This window comes from Acanthopagrus latus, chromosome 24 (genome assembly GCF_904848185.1).
Source record: "Acanthopagrus latus isolate v.2019 chromosome 24, fAcaLat1.1, whole genome shotgun sequence".
Taxonomy (NCBI): domain Eukaryota; kingdom Metazoa; phylum Chordata; class Actinopteri; order Spariformes; family Sparidae; genus Acanthopagrus; species Acanthopagrus latus.
Genome location: NC_051062.1, coordinates 9,568,113 through 9,585,075, shown reverse-complemented (window position 1 = coordinate 9,585,075; position 16,963 = coordinate 9,568,113). Strand labels below are relative to the sequence as shown.

The window sequence follows — 16,963 nt, the reverse complement described above, 5'->3', positions numbered from 1 at the left end:
GCTCCCACATGGAGAACGGGTCCATGCAGCTCTGAACACAAAGATATCACATGAACTAAATGTTGTCAGTGGTGAGGATGAAGACACAATGCAGCAGCGTGCTTTGTGTGAAGGTGGTTGGTTCTTACCGTAGACTTGGAGGCAGGTTGTACCAGTGAGAGAACCTTCAGGGTCGGCGTTGAACAAACAGAGATAGCAGCCTTCATCTTCCTCTGTCACGTTTCTGATGAAGATGGAGCTGTTCTGCAGTCCAGCATCTGTAAACCCTATTTTATCTTTAAAGGCAGGATTCACTCTTTCACCATATCTAATAGTGTAAGAAGCAAGTGTCACCTCTCTGTCAGGTAAAACTTTGTGCCAGGTGACCTGAACAACATCTTTAATCTGCAGCAGCTGACAGCTGAAACCAGCTTCTCCTCCGACAGCTGCCATCACAGTCCTCTGTGTTCCTATCAGACCTGTCAGACCTGCAGGACACCACAGAGTATTATTACTGTGGTTGTGGTTGGTTGATGGTTTTCTACTTTAAAAATGTGACATGAAACATGAATTATATATAATCATGTGTGAAGCCAGAAAAAGACTTTTACCTTCATATTCAGATTGAAATACAACAGTCATAGAAGGACATTTAGTTTGAAAAGACCTCCTACATGTTCTACATTAAAAGGGCATCTTGTAAAATTATGTTGGAGGACAAACACTGATATGAGAACAATGAATGAATAAGGAAACAGATGCAGACTGTGTGTTGGTGACAAATCTCACTCTGACAGAAACAAAGAGCAGTCAGGAGTCACACAGCTGCATAAAAATAACTGTATCGTCTCTTTCTTACCTTTCTGAAAGAGTCCAAACACACAAAGTAAATGTAGAACTGCACTGAGCGCCATTTCTGCTGCTGACTGTAAACATATCTACCGCCAAAATGTGCTTGAAAGTGAAAGTTACAGTTAAGGAGACGTTATTTTCCTGCAGAGGCGGAGCTACAACTGAGGAGTGTAGTGAAATCTGACTCGTGGGGAGGAACAAAATGATCAAAACCAATAAATCACATTGGGTGTAGAACAAAGGTTTGCCTTTTCCATCTTCATGTTGAGACATGAACGTGACAGATTTCTCTTCCTGACTTTACTAAAGTTATCAGTGTTTCACTTGGTGTCACTATAATCTGGGACAGAGTCAGAGAGTCGACGAATGTGACTCAACACAACATGAAACTTTAAAACATTACATACAATAGTTCACACAGTTATTAGACGAGAGTCATGTTTGAAAAACATTGAAAAGAGCCCTTCAGGGTGACTTTTTTATTTTTCAGCCCTCAAACATCCTGAGTTTGTCACTGTGGACACAAAACAAGGTGTAGTGAGAAAGGTCAACATGATCCAGGACAACAGAAACATCGTACAGACACAAAAAGACTTTTCTGTCTTTAAATCACATTTTAATAAGGTGTGCCAAACGTACAAATGTACAGAAACAATTCAGAAGATAAAGCATTTAAAACATTTCAATTGGAAGACGATGTTATCACAAAAAAATTGCTGAATTCCCACTGCACAGGTTAATTATTACGTGTTGACAGAGAACAGCACATGGAAGCAAAACAGGACAGTAAATGTTAGTATCATGTGTCAGTAGAAGAACAGAGACACACATCAAATGTTAAAGTGCAAAAAATTAATAAGCAACACACACAAAACATTTGTCTCCATATAATACATCTCATTTAAACTTTATATATACTTAAAGCTCTACAGTAGATGATGATCCAGGTCATCATTTTGGAATAAGATAAAAAATGCTTCATGTGACACATTTATACATCCATTATTCAAGCAAAACAATAAATTGTGTAACATAACTTAGTCAGAGGAACTTGGACTCATGATATGAAAAGCAAACATTAACTATTGCACTGTGTTGCTTTCACTGTCACTCAGAATAACAGTGAAGTGAACTGTGTAAGAGTCCACCTGTGATTAATTCAGCTCCAGGTTCAGGTTCAGCTGCCTGTTTGACCACCACAGTCTTGGACTGGAGGATTCTGTCACTAAATCTTTGACTGTGGTCGTCAAGTTTTCAGTTAATGCCTCTTGTTGAAAACCCTTATTTATTTTTCCCAGTAGATGTCTGTGGTCTCATCAGCTCGTTCTCTTACTGCATTAATGATATTTTCATCCTTCAAATAACAACAAGACATTATTCAGTTTCTACATGACTGCAGTAAATTAACAGTAGCAGTGAGAAAAGTGAGCGATAAAACAGGCAAAAAAAAAAAAAAAGTTTTCATACCTGAAATAAAATACAGAATCAGTCAGCTTCTAAATCTGTCTGATCAAATGTTAAATGAACGTGCTGACTATAAATACATAATGCTCCATGAAGAATTCAGTGCATCACAACTAGCTTCATTAATAAAATGTTGTAACTGATCTTCCACAGGTCTGTTTCAGGCCAGTTTTACTTCTGTCACCAGTCTTGTGAGTCACTTTGTGTCACCAAATAGTTGTCGCCGAGCGCCGGTCGATGATTCTGTGCTGTCACTTCCTTTACTTTTCTCAGGTGTCATCCATCGCCTTGACTGCTGGTCAGCTTGATGCATCAAAGGTGTTTTAGTCCTTCAGTTAAAAACAACATATGAGTCAATTTCATCCGTCTGAAGCAAGAAAAATAATTTACAAGTGAGAAAGAAAAAATATCACGTTTCTGATGAAGATGGAGCTGTTCTGCAGTCCAACATCTGTACAATTCATTTTATCTCTGAAGGCAGGATTCATTTTCAGACCATATTTTTTGTGGTAAGAAATAAGATTCCTCTCTCCCTCAGGTAAAACTTTGTGCCAGGTGAGATATAAGTCCTTTTATCCTGGATACATTATTAAGGTGACAGTAAACTGACTTTGTAACAGTCTTAGTGTGGCTGCTGAGTGGAGACTGTTAGTCGTTCTTCTTGGCTTAAAAAACAATTATTTCAGTCATTCAGGATGCAATGTGTGATTTACAATATAAAGAAACACTGTTGCATTGTCCCTAAAGTTGAATCATTCCTGTACAGACGTCCCAGTTGTCATCACAGTCAGGTGTGAGCCTCTGTATCCACGTCTGACTACACAAGTGTTTAAATCACTAACTCATTAATTCTGTGCCTGTGATGTTCCATCATTATATATCAAATACAGGCGTGTTCGCTTCTTTACTCAGACCTGAAGACGACCACCTGTGGTCAACACATCATATCAGTCACGTCCACATTCATGTCCATAAATGCAGCGCGGAAAATGTTGTAACTGATTTTACACAGTTGTCACCGTATTTCAGAGCAGTTTTCCTTCTGCCACCAGTCTTGTGGGTTATTTTATGTCAAAATAGTTTTCGGCGAGTTTCAGGCGATGGTTCTATGCTTTCACTTCCTTCCCTTTTCTCAGGTGGCATCCGTTTCCTCAGGTTCTCGTTATCAGGTGTGTTGGTCCTTCAGTGAAAAACAACATATGAGTCAATTTCATCAGTCTGAACAACAAACATTTACAAATGAGAAGTCAATAAAGGATCTTACTCTGGAGTGTGTTCAGTTATTTTTGGTGACATCTTGAACTCCTCAGAGTCTCTTTGTCTCCGACTGAAGAATGAAGAAGTCAGTGGTGAATCAGTTACTTACTGGTGTGGTTGAAAAGTTCACCAAGTTAATGAGACAAATGATGAGTTGAAGTTAAGAATCACCTGTTCCTCTGTCTTCGTATCAGCAGGACTGTGATGACTGCTGCAACAAAACAGAAGACCAGCACCACAGACAGTGGAGTGATGATGGTGATATGTGTGATCTCAATCCCAGAATCCTCATGGAAACCTGTCAGATAAACAGAAGACATGAGTTTAAAGTTGTCATCAGTCTATAACATGATGAGCAGTGAAAATCATAATTCACTACATTCAGTGTTCTTTGTAATGTACAACAGAAATGACTTGACTTTACCGTAGACTTGGAGGCAGGTTGTAGCTTCTAGATCATCACCAGGATGAATGTTGAACAAACAGAGATAGCAGCCTTCATCTTCCTCTGTCACATTTCTGATGAAGATGGAGCTGTTCTGCAGTCCAGCATCTGTAAACCCTATTTTATCTTTCAACGCAGGATTAACATCTTGACCATATTTTTTGTGGTAAGAAATAAGATTCTTCATCCCCTTGATTAAAATCTTCCACCATATGACCTTAACAACATCTTCATGTTGCAGCAGCTGACAGTTTAAGAGGACTTCATCTCCTACAGCTGCGATCACAGTCTGCTGTGTTCGTATCAGATCTGTCAGACCTGCAGGAAGAGAAAGTTTCAGAGGTGAGGCCTCAATGTTTGTGTTCACTGGCCAGAGTGAAGAACAATGGAAATATATTTTTCCCTTTATAAATAATCTGCTACATAAAAGTGTCACATTGTTCTTCAGGTACCAGAAATGTGTTCTATCTAAATATCAAACATCATCATCTGTGTTGACAAAGCTTCCTTGAATTCTCTCTCAGTTTCCTAAACTCGTCTAAAACCGAGTCTGAGTTTAGGAGTGATTTATCTCTGAGAGAGGAAGAGACTCTTGTGAGCAGACGTGGTCGAACACTTTGCTTTCAAAATCTATTTTAAAAGCTGTGATTGGTTGATTAAGAAAATAATTAAAAATGCACTTTGTGATAATGGGAATAGAATCAACCGTTACATTGGCCTTAAGATATAAGGCCAATAACTAGTAATATCTACAGACTGAATCACTGTGACGTCGCCATGACAACAACAGCTACTTCAGAGTAGAAAACTTGACCATGAGTTGCAGTGAGGAGACGTTGTCATGGCAACAAAATGATGATGAGTTTGTATCATTAATACAATTAATGATACAAACTCAGACATGATTTTTGATTTATCTGATATATTTTCAGACAAGTCTTTTAAAAAGGTCGAGGTCACCACTGAGAAGACTTCACAGCTAGTTCAAAAGTGAAAGTTTTATTTCTTCAGTCAGGCTCCAAGATGGCGACTCATAGATTTACCACTTGTCTTCTATTATGATGTAAAGGAAGCGTTTTTTTTTGGCAGCTCACATGGTTAAATATTTATGACATTTAATAGGAAAAATGAGATACACTGAACCTGCCAGTGTAATATGTTAATTATTTGTGCTGATTGAGGGTTTGACACACTCAAGTCATCACACTGTTACATTTTTACAGTTACCACAATCTGTCATGACTCCTGTTTGTGTTTGTCTTTGTATTTGGTTTTTGGGTTCTTGTTTATGATTTACATCTTGGTATCATGTCTTGTGTTATGTTTTTTCCTTGTCTTGTGTGTCATGTGTTTGATTTTCCATGCCCTCATGTGTCCTTTAAGTTTCTCCTATGTTCTCCCCTCTGGCTCCCTCTGTCTGTTGTCTTGTTCCCTCCTGGTCTGTTCCTCTGTGCTCCTCCCCCTCATTATCTCACCTGGCTTCCTTCCTCCTCTCGCCTCACCTGTGCCTCGTCATGTCATTAGTGTCTGTGTATTTAGTCTCTGTGTTTCCCCTCACTCTTTGTCCGGTCATTGTATTCTGTTTTCTGTTCCATACGCTTGTCCCGTTTGGTATGTCTTGGTTTTGAGTTTTCCATGTTTAAGTTGAACTTTGAATTTGGTTTGTATTTTGTCTAGCTGCTTTCTTTTGCTACTTTGTTTCATTCTTGGTTGTTACTTTGTTTTTTGCCCTGTTTTGTCTGCTTTTGTTTTTGTAATCAGCTTTTAATAAAGCTCGCCTTTTGTTCTCCTGATTTTGCCTCCGGTGTAACTGCATTTGGGTCCACCTTTCCCTTCCACAGTTTTCCCTTTAAACCCTTACCTGACACAATCTTAGTGTTGTGCAGTTTCACAGAGCACAATCACAGTTACTGTACTGCTGATAAATACTGTGCAGGAGTTACAATGTCTCGTTTTAAATTGTCTGTCACATTTTACTGTCAACTTTTGAAGAAGCAACATGAGAGAAATAAGGTGCCAGTGCAGTCATTCCCTCTCACACACCTCAGCCTGCAGCCTGCAGCCTGCAGCTCCAGATACCAGATACGCCCCTTTAACGCACCAGTGTAATAATAATAATGATAATAATAATGAAACACCAGCAAATTCACGGGTCTCACATGCGCGACTAAATGTAAACTTCAGCTGTCTCAAATGTTGGTCTCAGTCTGGAGCTCTGTTTGTCTCTGTGTTTGTCACCAGAAGAAACTCTGAACTCTCCGCCTGCTCCTCCTCCACAGCTTCCTTCCGTGACAGCGAATATCAAAACTTACTTTTTAGGGCATTTTTTCTTTGCAAAATTTAAATTATCATTGTACGAACAATGTATTTTTGGGGAATTAAAACGCAGTCCTGAAGAACATTATCAAAAAAAAACGAGTCCCAGTTTAACTTTCGGTTCGACAGAAATGACGAAAAACTTTTGCTTACCTTTCTGAAAGACTCCGAGCAAACTACAGAAAAGTAGCAGCGCTCCGAGTCCCATCTCGGTCAACAACATCTCATGTTAGACATTTTCTGTACAGCACATGGCGAGAGACGACTTCTTCTTTTCTTCCCCGACTTCGTCTTTCTCTATACCGACAGATGCCAGGGCGTGATCTGCAGACCACTTCCGTGTTCATCTTCTTTAGTTTAATGGCGGATCACAACCCCCAAAGAAAAAAACAATACATAAACAAACAGAAAACAAAACAAATGAAAATGAAATATCAGTTTTATCAGTCTGTTTGTATCATTACCTCATTGATACTGTGAATGTTAAAATTCACAGTTTGAATTTCTCCTACAAAACTACGCAGTGCCCCTTTAACAAACTATTCTCATAGATGTGCATGAAAATGTCTGAATCACACATTACATTCATCATCTCTTTCAGACCTCGCTGGAACATCCCAGCACGACAAACAAATGCAGAGCCTCACTGCAGAGGAGAGACGCTGCGAGGTAGATAAGGAAGCTGCACATGTAAGGTGACTTCTGGCTAAATTGAGTCTAAACAGAGTCTCCTTGTGTCCGACTGAAGGATGAAGACAATGTTGAATCTTTTACTTACTGGTGTGGTTGAAAAGACCAAATCAATCGGCTGTAGCTCAGAGGGTAGAGCTGGTGGACTGGTGATCAGAAGGTCACCAGTCTGAATCCCGGCTCCCCTGGGTGGAACTGGGCTACATGTCGAAGTATCCTTGAGCAAGATACTGAACCAGATGCCATCAGTAAGGTTCCTGCGATGAGCTGGCAACTCACCCAGGGTGAACCTGGCCTATGCCCATTGTGTGAACTGGATTTGGCCCCAGTAAGCCCTCAGGAGGAAACAGCAACATCCCGCGACCCTCACGGATAAGCAGAAAGAAAACGAAACGAAACAAAGAACATACTGATTTATAAGAAACATTGATTTGTTTTATTGTTGTTGCACATCACACATGTATTGGTATTCAGTACAGACTGTCATTTCATCATGATTCAGTTTACTTATATATAAAAAATACAAATGCAAACTTAGAACACAGTTTGGCTCAACAAAATATCTTTTCCGAGGGTGTTTTTGTGACCTGTTGTTGACATTGTTAAACACAATTCACTATTAATACTCAGGATGTAAACAGTCTCATTTGACATAACACATACTGATTTACAGGAGCATACAAATAACATTAAAAAACATTAAAAAAAAACATATTTAAAATACAGTTAAAAACAAGTATGAAGACGCCAAGAAACAAAACATTAATACAAGTTAAAAAATAGGGAAGTAGGCTAAATTATCAAAAGGTTCAAAAGAGACCAGACTAGAAAATAAAAGTCACAGTGCAGTTCAAACCTTTAAAAGGTCTTCAGTGTTGATTTAAAAGAGGTGAGAGTCGGAGCAGAGCTGCAGTTTTCAGGGACTTTGTTCCAGATCTGTGGTTCATAATAAAGGAACGCTGCTTCTCCATGTTTAGTTCTGACTCTGGGGACTGAAAGCAGACGTGGACCTGACGACCTCAGAGGTCTGGACGCTTCATAACGTAGCAGCAGGTCAGATTGTATTTTGTGTTTTGAGCTGAAACCATTCAGTGCCTGATAAACCAACAGACAGGAAGTCAGTGTAAAGATGTGAGAACTGGAGTGATGTGATCTGCTGTTCTGGTTCTTGTTCGGACTCGAGCAGCAGCGTTCAGAATCAGCTGCAGCCGTCTGATGGAGTGTTTTTACAGAGTCCTGTAAAGACTCTGTTACAGTAGTCGAGTGTGCTGAAGATAAAGTCACGAATAAAATCAAGTTTCTCCAGATCCTGCTGAGACATACACTATATTACCAAAAGTATTCGCTCACCTGCCTTTACTCATTCTATGAACTGAAGTGCCATCCCATTCCTAACTCATAGAATTCAATATGATGTCGGTCCACCTTTTGCAGCTATTACAGCTTCAACTCTTCTGGGAAGACTGTCCACAAGGTTGAGGAGAGTGTTTATAGGAATTTTTGACCATTCTTCCAAAAGCGCATTGGTGAGGTCACACACTGATGTTGGTCGAGAAGGCCTGGCTCTCAGTCTCCGCTCTAATTCATCCCAAAGGTGTTCTATCGGGTTCAGGTCAGGACTCTGTGCAGGCCAGTCAAGTTCATCCACACCAGACTCTGTCATCCACGTCTTTATGGACCTTGCTTTGTGCACTGGTGCACAGTCATGTTGGAAGAGGAAGGGGCCCGCTCCAAACTGTTCCCACAAGGTTGGGAGCATGGAATTGTCCAAAATGTTTTGGTATCCTGAAGCATTCAATGTTCCTTTCACTGGAACTAAGGGGCCAAGCCCAGCTCCTGAAAAACAACCCCATACCATAATTCCTCCTCCACCAAATTTCACAGTTGGCACAATGCAATCTGAAATGTACCGTTCTCCTGGCAACCTCCAAACCCAGACTCGTCCATCAGATTGCCAGATGGAAAAGCGTGATTCATCACTCCAGAGAACGCGTCTCCACTGCTCTAGAGGCCAGTGACGGCGTGCTTTACACCATTGCATCCGACGCCTTGCATTGCACTTGGTGATGTGTGGCTTGGCTGCAGCTGCTCGGCCATGGAAACCCATTCCATGAAGCTCTCTGCGTACTGTACTTGGGCTAATCTGAAGGTCACATGAAGTTTGTAGCTCTCTAGCAATTGACTGTGCAGAAAGTCGGCGACCTCTTTGCACTATGCGCTTCAGCATCCGCTGACCCCTCTCCGTCACTTTACGTGGCCTACCACTTCGTGGCTGAGTTGCTGTTGTTCCCAAACGCTTCCATTTTGTTATAATAGAGCTGACAGTTGACTGTGGAATATTTAGGAGCGAGGAAATTTCACGACTGGATTTGTTGCACAAGTGGCATCCTATGACAGTTCCACGCTGGAATTCACTGAGCTCCTGAGAGCGGCCCATTCTTTCACAAATGTCTTGTTTCACAGTCTGCATGCCTGAGTGCTTGAATTTATACACCTGGGGCCAGGCCAAGTGATTAGAACACCTGATTCTGATCATTTGAATGGGTGAGCGAATACTTTTGGTAATATAGTGTAAGTCCTTTTATCCTGGATACATAATTAAGGTGACATTAAAATGACTTTGTTCGCTTCTTTACTCAGACCTGAAGACGACCACCTGTGGTCAACACATCATATCAGTCACGTCCACATTCATGTCCATAAATGCAGCGCGGCAAATGTTGTAACTGATTTTACACAGTTGTCACCGTATTTCAGAGCAGTTTTCCTTCTGCCACCAGTCTTGTGGGTTATTTTATGTCAAAATAGTTTTCGGCGAGTTTCAGGCGATGGTTCTATGCTTTCACTTCCTTCCCTTTTCTCAGGTGGCGTCCGTTTCCTCAGGTTCTCGTTATCAGGTGTGTTGGTCCTTCAGTGAAAAACAACATGAGTCAATTTCATCAGTCTGAAGCAACAAAAACATTTACAAGTGAGAATCAATAAAGGATCTTACTCTGGAGTGTGTTCAGTTCTTTTTGGTGACATCTTGAACTCCTCAGAGTCTCTTTGTCTCCGACTGAAGAATGAAGAAGTCAGTGGTGAATCTTTTACTTACTGGTGTGGTTGAAAAGATCACCAAGTTAATTAGACAAATGATGAGTTGAAGTTAAGAATCACCTGTTCCTCTGTCTTCGTATCAGCAGGACTGTGATGACTGCTGCAACACAACAGAAGACCAGCACCACAGACAGTGTAGTGATGATGGTGATATGTGTGATCTCAATCCCAGAATCCTCATAGAAACCTGTCAGATAAACAGAAGACATGAGTTTAAAGTTGTCATCATTCTATGAATCAGCATGTGTGGAAGTGTTTCTCACCTTCAGCAGACTGTTTGACTTCAGCAGGAATGATCCTGACCTCCTCTTTCTGAGCAGCAGAGAGCACTCGCACTGCACATCTAACCTCTGTGTCCATGTCATGGAGACGAGTCAGCACAGCTGTAGAGGTGACGGTGACTGTACCGTTGGTGTTGTTCACACTGACGGAGCTGTTTCCAGGAAAGTGGCCGTCGCCTCTCCGGACAGTTAATGTGACTGTGGGAGCAGGTCGACCTGTGGCCGAGCAGGACACCACTGTCTCCTCAGAGCCTGATGCTCCCACATGGAGAACGGGTCCATGCAGCTCTGAACACAAAGATATCACATGAACTAAATGTTGTCAGTGGTGAGGATGAAGACACAATGCAGCAGCGTGCTTTGTGTGAAGGTGGTTGGTTCTTACCGTAGACTTGGAGGCAGGTTGTACCAGTGAGAGAACCTTCAGGGTCGGCGTTGAACAAACAGAGATAGCAGCCTTCATCTTCCTCTGTCACGTTTCTGATGAAGATGGAGCTGTTCTGCAGTCCAGCATCTGTAAACCCTATTTTATCTTTAAAGGCAGGATTAACATCTTGACCATATTTTTTGTGGTAAGAAATAAGATTCCTCTCTCCCTCAGATAAAACTTTGAGCCAGGTGACCTGAACAACATCTTTATTCTGCAGCAGCTGACAGCTGAAACCAGCTTCTCCTCCGACAGCTGCCATCACAGTCCTCTGTGTTCCTATCAGACCTGTCAGACCTGCAGGACACCACAGAGTATTATTACTGTGGTTGTGGTTGGTTGATGGTTTTATTACTTTAAAAATGTGACATAAAGCATGAATTATAAGTCATGTGTGAAGCCGGAAAAAGACTTTTAACTAAACGTGTTTATATTCACAACAAGAATCATATAAGGACATTTAGTGTAGAACATGTAGGAAGTCTATTGAAACTAAAAGAATCTTGTAACATTATGTTGGAGGACAAACACTGATATAAGCACAATGACTGAATAAGGAAACAGATGCAGACTGCGTGTTGGTGACAAATCTCACTCTGACAGAAACAAAGAGCAGTCAGGAGTCACACAGCTGCATAAAAATAACTGTATCGTCTCTTTCTTACCTTTCTGAAAGAGTCCAAACACACAAAGTAAATGTAGAACTGCACTCAACGCCATTTCTGCTGCTGACTGTAAACATATCTACCGCCAAAATGTGCTTGAAAGTGAAAGTTACAGTTAAAGAGACGTTCTTTTCCTGCAGAGGCGGAGCTACAACTGAGGAGTGTAGTGAAATCTGACTCGTGGGGAGGAACAAAACGATCAAAACCAATAAATCACATTGGGTGTAGAACAAAGGTTTGCCTTTTCCATCTTCATGTTGAGACATGAACGTGACAGATTTCTCTTCCTGACTTTACTAAAGTTATCAGTGTTTCACTTGGTGTCACTATAATCTGGGACAGAGTCAGAGAGTCGACGAATGTGACTGAACACAACGTGAAACACTGGAAAGAACATTTTAAAAATGTGACATAAAACATAAATTATGTCATGTGTGAAGCCAGAAAAAGACTTTTACCTTTATATTCAGATTGAAAGACACCAGTCATAGAAGGACATTTAGTTTGAAAAGACTTCCTGCATGTTCTACATTAAAAGAAACTTGTAACATTATGTTGAAGAATGGATAAACATGAAATAATAAAGCTAAAAAACAAACCTAGTGACGAATCATAAATGCATGAGTGCAATAAAATATAAATATAATCGTTATCAAATGCAAAAGTACATTCAAATTAATTGCGTAAAATGTGCTAATCTGTTAAGACATAAATTACATAACATTCTACAAAGAACATGTTGATTTATAAGAAACATTGATTTGTTTTATTGTTGTTGCACATCACACATGTATTGGTATTCAGTACAGACTGTCATTTCATCATGATTCAGTTTACTTATATATAAAAAATACAAATGCAAACTTAGAACACAGTTTGGCTCAAGAAAATATCTTTTCCGAGGGTGTTTTTGTGACCTGTTGTTGACATTGTTAAACACAATTCACTATTAATACTCAGGATGTAAACAGTCTCATTTGACATAACACATACTGATTTACGGGAGCATACATATAACATTAAAAAACATTAAAAAAAAAAAAACTTAAAATACAGTTAAAAACAAGTATGAAGACACCAAGAAACAAAACATTAATACAATTTAAAAAATAGGGAAGTAGGCTAAATTATCAAAAGGTTCAAAAGAGACCAGACTAGAAAATAAAAGTCACAGTGCAGTTCAAACCTTTAAAAGGTCTTCAGTGTTGATTTAAAAGAGGTGAGAGTCGGAGCAGAGCTGCAGTTTTCAGGGACTTTGTTCCAGATCTGTGGTTTATAATAAAGGAACGCTGCTTCTCCATGTTTAGTTCTGACTCTGGGGACTGAAAGCAGACGTGGACCTGACGACCTCAGAGGTCTGGACGCTTCATAACGTAGCAGCAGGTCAGATTGTATTTTGTGTTTTGAGCTGAAACCATTCAGTGCCTGATAAACCAACGGACAGGAAGTCAGTGTAAAGATGTGAGAACTGGAGTGATGTGATCTGCTGTTCTGGTTCTTGTTCGGATTCGAGCAGCAGCGTTCAGAATCAGCTGCAGCCGTCTGATGGAGTGTTTTTACAGAGTCCTGTAAAGACTCTGTTACAGTAGTCGAGTGTGCTGAAGATAAAGTCACGAATAAAATCAAGTTTCTCCAGATCCTGCTGAGACATAAGTCCTTTTATCCTGGATACATAATTAAGGTGACATTAAAATGACTTTGTAACAGTCTTAGTGTGGCTGCTGAGTGGAGACTGTTAGTTGTTCTTCTTGGCTTAAAAAACAATTATTTCAGTCATTCAGGATGCAATGTGTGATTTACAATATAAAGAAACACTGTTGCATTGTCCCTAAAGGTGAATCATTCCTGTACAGACGTCCCAGTTGTCATCACAGTCAGGTGTGAGCCTCTGTATCCACGTCTGACTACACAAGTGTTTAAATCACTAACTCATTAACTCTGTTGCTGTGATGTTCCATCATTATATATCAAATACAGGCGTGTTCGCTTCTTTACTCAGACCTGAAGACGACCACCTGTGGTCAACACATCATATCAGTCACGTCCACATTCATGTCCATAAATGCAGCGCGGCAAATGTTGTAACTGATTTTACACAGTTGTCACCGTATTTCAGAGCAGTTTTCCTTCTGCCACCAGTCTTGTGGGTTATTTTATGTCAAAATAGTTTTCGGCGAGTTTCAGGCGATGGTTCTATGCTTTCACTTCCTTCCCTTTTCTCAGGTGGCGTCCGTTTCCTCAAGTTCTCGTTATCAGGTGTGTTGGTCCTTCAGTGAAAAACAACATATGAGTCAATTTCATCAGTCTGAAGCAACAAAAACTTTTACAAGTGAGAATCAATGAAGGATCTTACTCTGGAGTGTGTTCAGTTCTTTTTGGTGACATCTTGAACTCCTCAGAGTCTCTTTGTCTCCGACTGAAGAATGAAGAAGTCAGTGGTGAATCAGTTACTTACTGGTGTGGTTGAAAAGATCATCAAGTTAATGAGACAAATGATGAGTTGAAGTTAAGAATCACCTGTTCCTCTGTCTTCGTATCAGCAGGACTGTGATGACTGCTGCTGCAACAAAACAGAAGACCAGCACCACAGACAGTGTAGTGATGATGGTGATATGTGTGATCTCAATCCCAGAATCCTCATGGAAACCTGTCAGATAAACAGAAGACATGAGTTTAAAGTTGTCATCATTCTATGAATCAGCATGTGTGGAAGTGTTTCTCACCTTCAGCAGACTGTTTGACTTCAGCAGGAATGATCCTGACCTCCTCTTTCTGAGCAGCAGAGAGCACTCGCACTGCACATCTAACCTCTGTGTCCATGTCATGGAGACGAGTCAGCACAGCTGTAGAGGTGACGGTGACTGTACCGTTGGTGTTGTTCACACTGACGGAGCTGTTTCCAGGAAAGTGGCCGTCGCCTCTCCGGACAGTTAATGTGACTGTGGGAGCAGGTCGACCTGTGGCCGAGCAGGACACCACTGTCTCCTCAGAGCCTGATGCTCCCACATGGAGAACGGGTCCATGCAGCTCTGAACACAAAGATATCACATGAACTAAATGTTGTCAGTGGTGAGGATGAAGACACAATGCAGCAGCGTGCTTTGTGTGAAGGTGGTTGGTTCTTACCGTAGACTTGGAGGCAGGTTGTACCAGTGAGAGAACCTTCAGGGTCGGCGTTGAACAAACAGAGATAACAGCCTTCATCTTCCTCTGTCACGTTTCTGATGAAGATGGAGCTGTTCTGCAGTCCAGCATCTGTAAACCCTATTTTATCTTTAAAGGCAGGATTCACTCTTTCACCATATCTAGTAGTGTAAGAAGCGAGTGTCACCTCTCTGTCAGGTAAAACTTTGTTCCAGGTGACCTGAACAACATCTTTATTCTGCAGCAGCTGACAGCTGAAACCAGCTTCTCCTCCGACAGCTGCCATCACAGTCCTCTGTGTTCCTATCAGACCTGTCAGACCTGCAGGACACCACAGAGTATTATTACTGTGGTTGTGGTTGGTTGATGGTTTTATTACTTTAAAAATGTGACATAAAGCATGAATTATAAGTCATGTGTGAAGCCAGAAAAAGACTTTTACCTTTATATTCAGATTGAAATACAACAGTCATAGAAGGACATTTAGTTTCAACAGACTTCCTGCATGTTCTACACTAAAAGAGCATCTTGTAACATTATGTTGGAGGACAAACACTAATATGAGCACAATGAATGAATAAGGAAACAGATGCAGACTGCGTGTTGGTGACAAATCTCACTCTGACAGAAACAAAGAGCAGTCAGGAGTCACACAGCTGCATAAAAATAACTGTATCGTCTCTTTCTTACCTTTCTGAAAGAGTCTAAATACACAAAATAAATGTAGAACTGCACTGAGCACCATTTCTGCTGCTGACTGTAAACATATGTACCGCCAAAATGTGCGTGAAGGTGAAAGGTCCAGTTAAGGAGACCTCATCTTCCTGCAGAGGCGGAGCTACAACTGAGGAGTGTAGTGAAATCTGACTCGTGGGGAGGAACAAAACGATCAAAACCAATCCAACACATTGGGTGTAGAACAAAGGTTTGCCTTTTCCATCTTTATGTTGAGACATGAACGTGACAGATTTCTCTTCCTGACTTTACAAAAGTTATCAGTGTTTCACTTGGTGTCACTATAATCTGGGACAGAGTCAGAGAGTCGATGAATGTCACTGAACATAACGTGACACTTTTTTCTCCTCCGACAGCTGCCATCACAGTCCTCTGTGTTCCTATCAGATCTGTCAGACCTGCAGGACACCACAGAGTATTATTACTGTGGTTGTGGTTGGTTGATGTTTTTCTACTTTAAAAATGTGACATAAAGCATGAATTATAAATCATGTGTGAAGCCAGAAAAAGACTTTTACCTTCATATTCAGATTGAAAGACAACAGTCATAGAAGGACATTTAGTTTCAACAGACTTCCTGCATGTTCTACATTAAAAGAGCATCTTGTGAAAATGTTTTGGAGGACATGAAAAACCTAAATATATATACAGTATATAATCACAACACTCTGTTTAACATGGTTGGTGTGTTTTTTCTTTAAAAATGTGACATGTGACAAATGAAAGGACATTTAGTTTCCTACATGTTCTACACTAAAAGAGCATCTTGTAAATTTATGTTGGAGAACAAACACTGATACGAGATGAGCACAATGAATGAGTGATTAAGTTCAGGAAATAGATGCATTATAGACCCCATATTTTAGGCGGCAAATCTCACACTGACAGACACAAAGAGTCTCACAGCTGAGCTTTCAGTTTAAGAGCGAGAAGTTTCACAGCTGCGTAAAAATAACTGTATCGTCTCTTTCTTACCTCTCTGAAAGAGTCCAAACACACAGAGTAAATATATACTGCACGTTGAGCCATCTCTGCTGCTGACTGTAGGCATGTCTACCGCCAAAATGTGCTTAAAAATGAATGTATGAATGAATCTTCCTGTGGGCGGAGCTTCAACTGACGGATATTGTGATATTTTACACTTTGGGAGAAATAATCCCACAGCAGGAGGAACAGTGAACACTATGCAACAAGCTGCTGCTGCTCGTTTACTTCACTGTGTGTTCCCCAGCATGTTATTAATTCTGCGTAATGTTTCACAAACTGTAGATTCACAGTCTGAAGTCCATATCAGGTCTGTTGCTGCTCTGTGCGCGCAGATTGGCAGCTGAGTCTCATGCGTCCTGTGCGGTGCGCCCACGGCAGCATGGGTCAGTCTGGAGCCTGGGGCACCGCTGCTGTGATGGAACTCTTTCTATCTGGGAATCCTGCAGAGTTTCCCTTCGAGAAAACTAATTTCTAGTCTGTACCACGAATGTATTTTACACGAGCAGATCCGACGGTCGCCATGTTTCTCGTGCGTAATAGCGCGCAACTTTGTCACGTGTCCTCACATTCACAACGACAGTATTGCCTTAAAAAGTCACCGAGGAGTTTTACATGTAACCAAGGG

General features: G+C 40.8%; 2 protein-coding genes across 3 annotated transcripts; both read right to left on the bottom strand.

Annotated features, from left to right (window-relative positions):
* Positions 1 to 1,430: 1,430 nt before the first annotated feature.
* On the bottom strand, positions 1,431 to 11,828 carry LOC119014927 (OX-2 membrane glycoprotein-like). Of its 2 annotated transcripts, XR_005073115.1 has the most exons (7): positions 11,473 to 11,828; positions 10,766 to 11,104; positions 10,363 to 10,668; positions 10,160 to 10,286; positions 9,996 to 10,058; positions 9,646 to 9,911; positions 1,431 to 3,209 (listed from the first exon to the last, which is right to left on the bottom strand). XR_005073115.1 is itself a non-coding variant. In XM_037090375.1 (6 exons), exons 1-6 carry the CDS (start codon positions 11,525 to 11,527, stop codon positions 3,367 to 3,369), a joined length of 999 nt encoding a protein of 332 aa, XP_036946270.1. In that variant the 5' UTR covers positions 11,528 to 11,828; the 3' UTR covers positions 1,431 to 3,366. The 2 variants fall into 2 exon arrangements, 1 of the variants encoding a protein (XP_036946270.1); XM_037090375.1 differs by lacking the exons at positions 9,646 to 9,911; positions 9,996 to 10,058; positions 10,160 to 10,286 and adding exons at positions 3,560 to 3,622; positions 3,724 to 3,850 and having other exon boundaries at positions 1,431 to 3,475.
* A 1,616-nt stretch (positions 11,829 to 13,444) lies between these two features.
* On the bottom strand, positions 13,445 to 16,857 carry LOC119014925 (OX-2 membrane glycoprotein-like). Its single transcript, XM_037090373.1, has 6 exons — positions 16,327 to 16,857; positions 14,599 to 14,937; positions 14,196 to 14,501; positions 13,990 to 14,119; positions 13,826 to 13,888; positions 13,445 to 13,739 (listed from the first exon to the last, which is right to left on the bottom strand). The coding sequence occupies exons 1-6, from the start codon at positions 16,400 to 16,402 to the stop codon at positions 13,631 to 13,633; spliced, it is 1,023 nt and encodes a 340-aa protein (XP_036946268.1). The 5' UTR covers positions 16,403 to 16,857; the 3' UTR covers positions 13,445 to 13,630.
* Between the last annotated feature and the right edge of the window lie 106 nt (positions 16,858 to 16,963).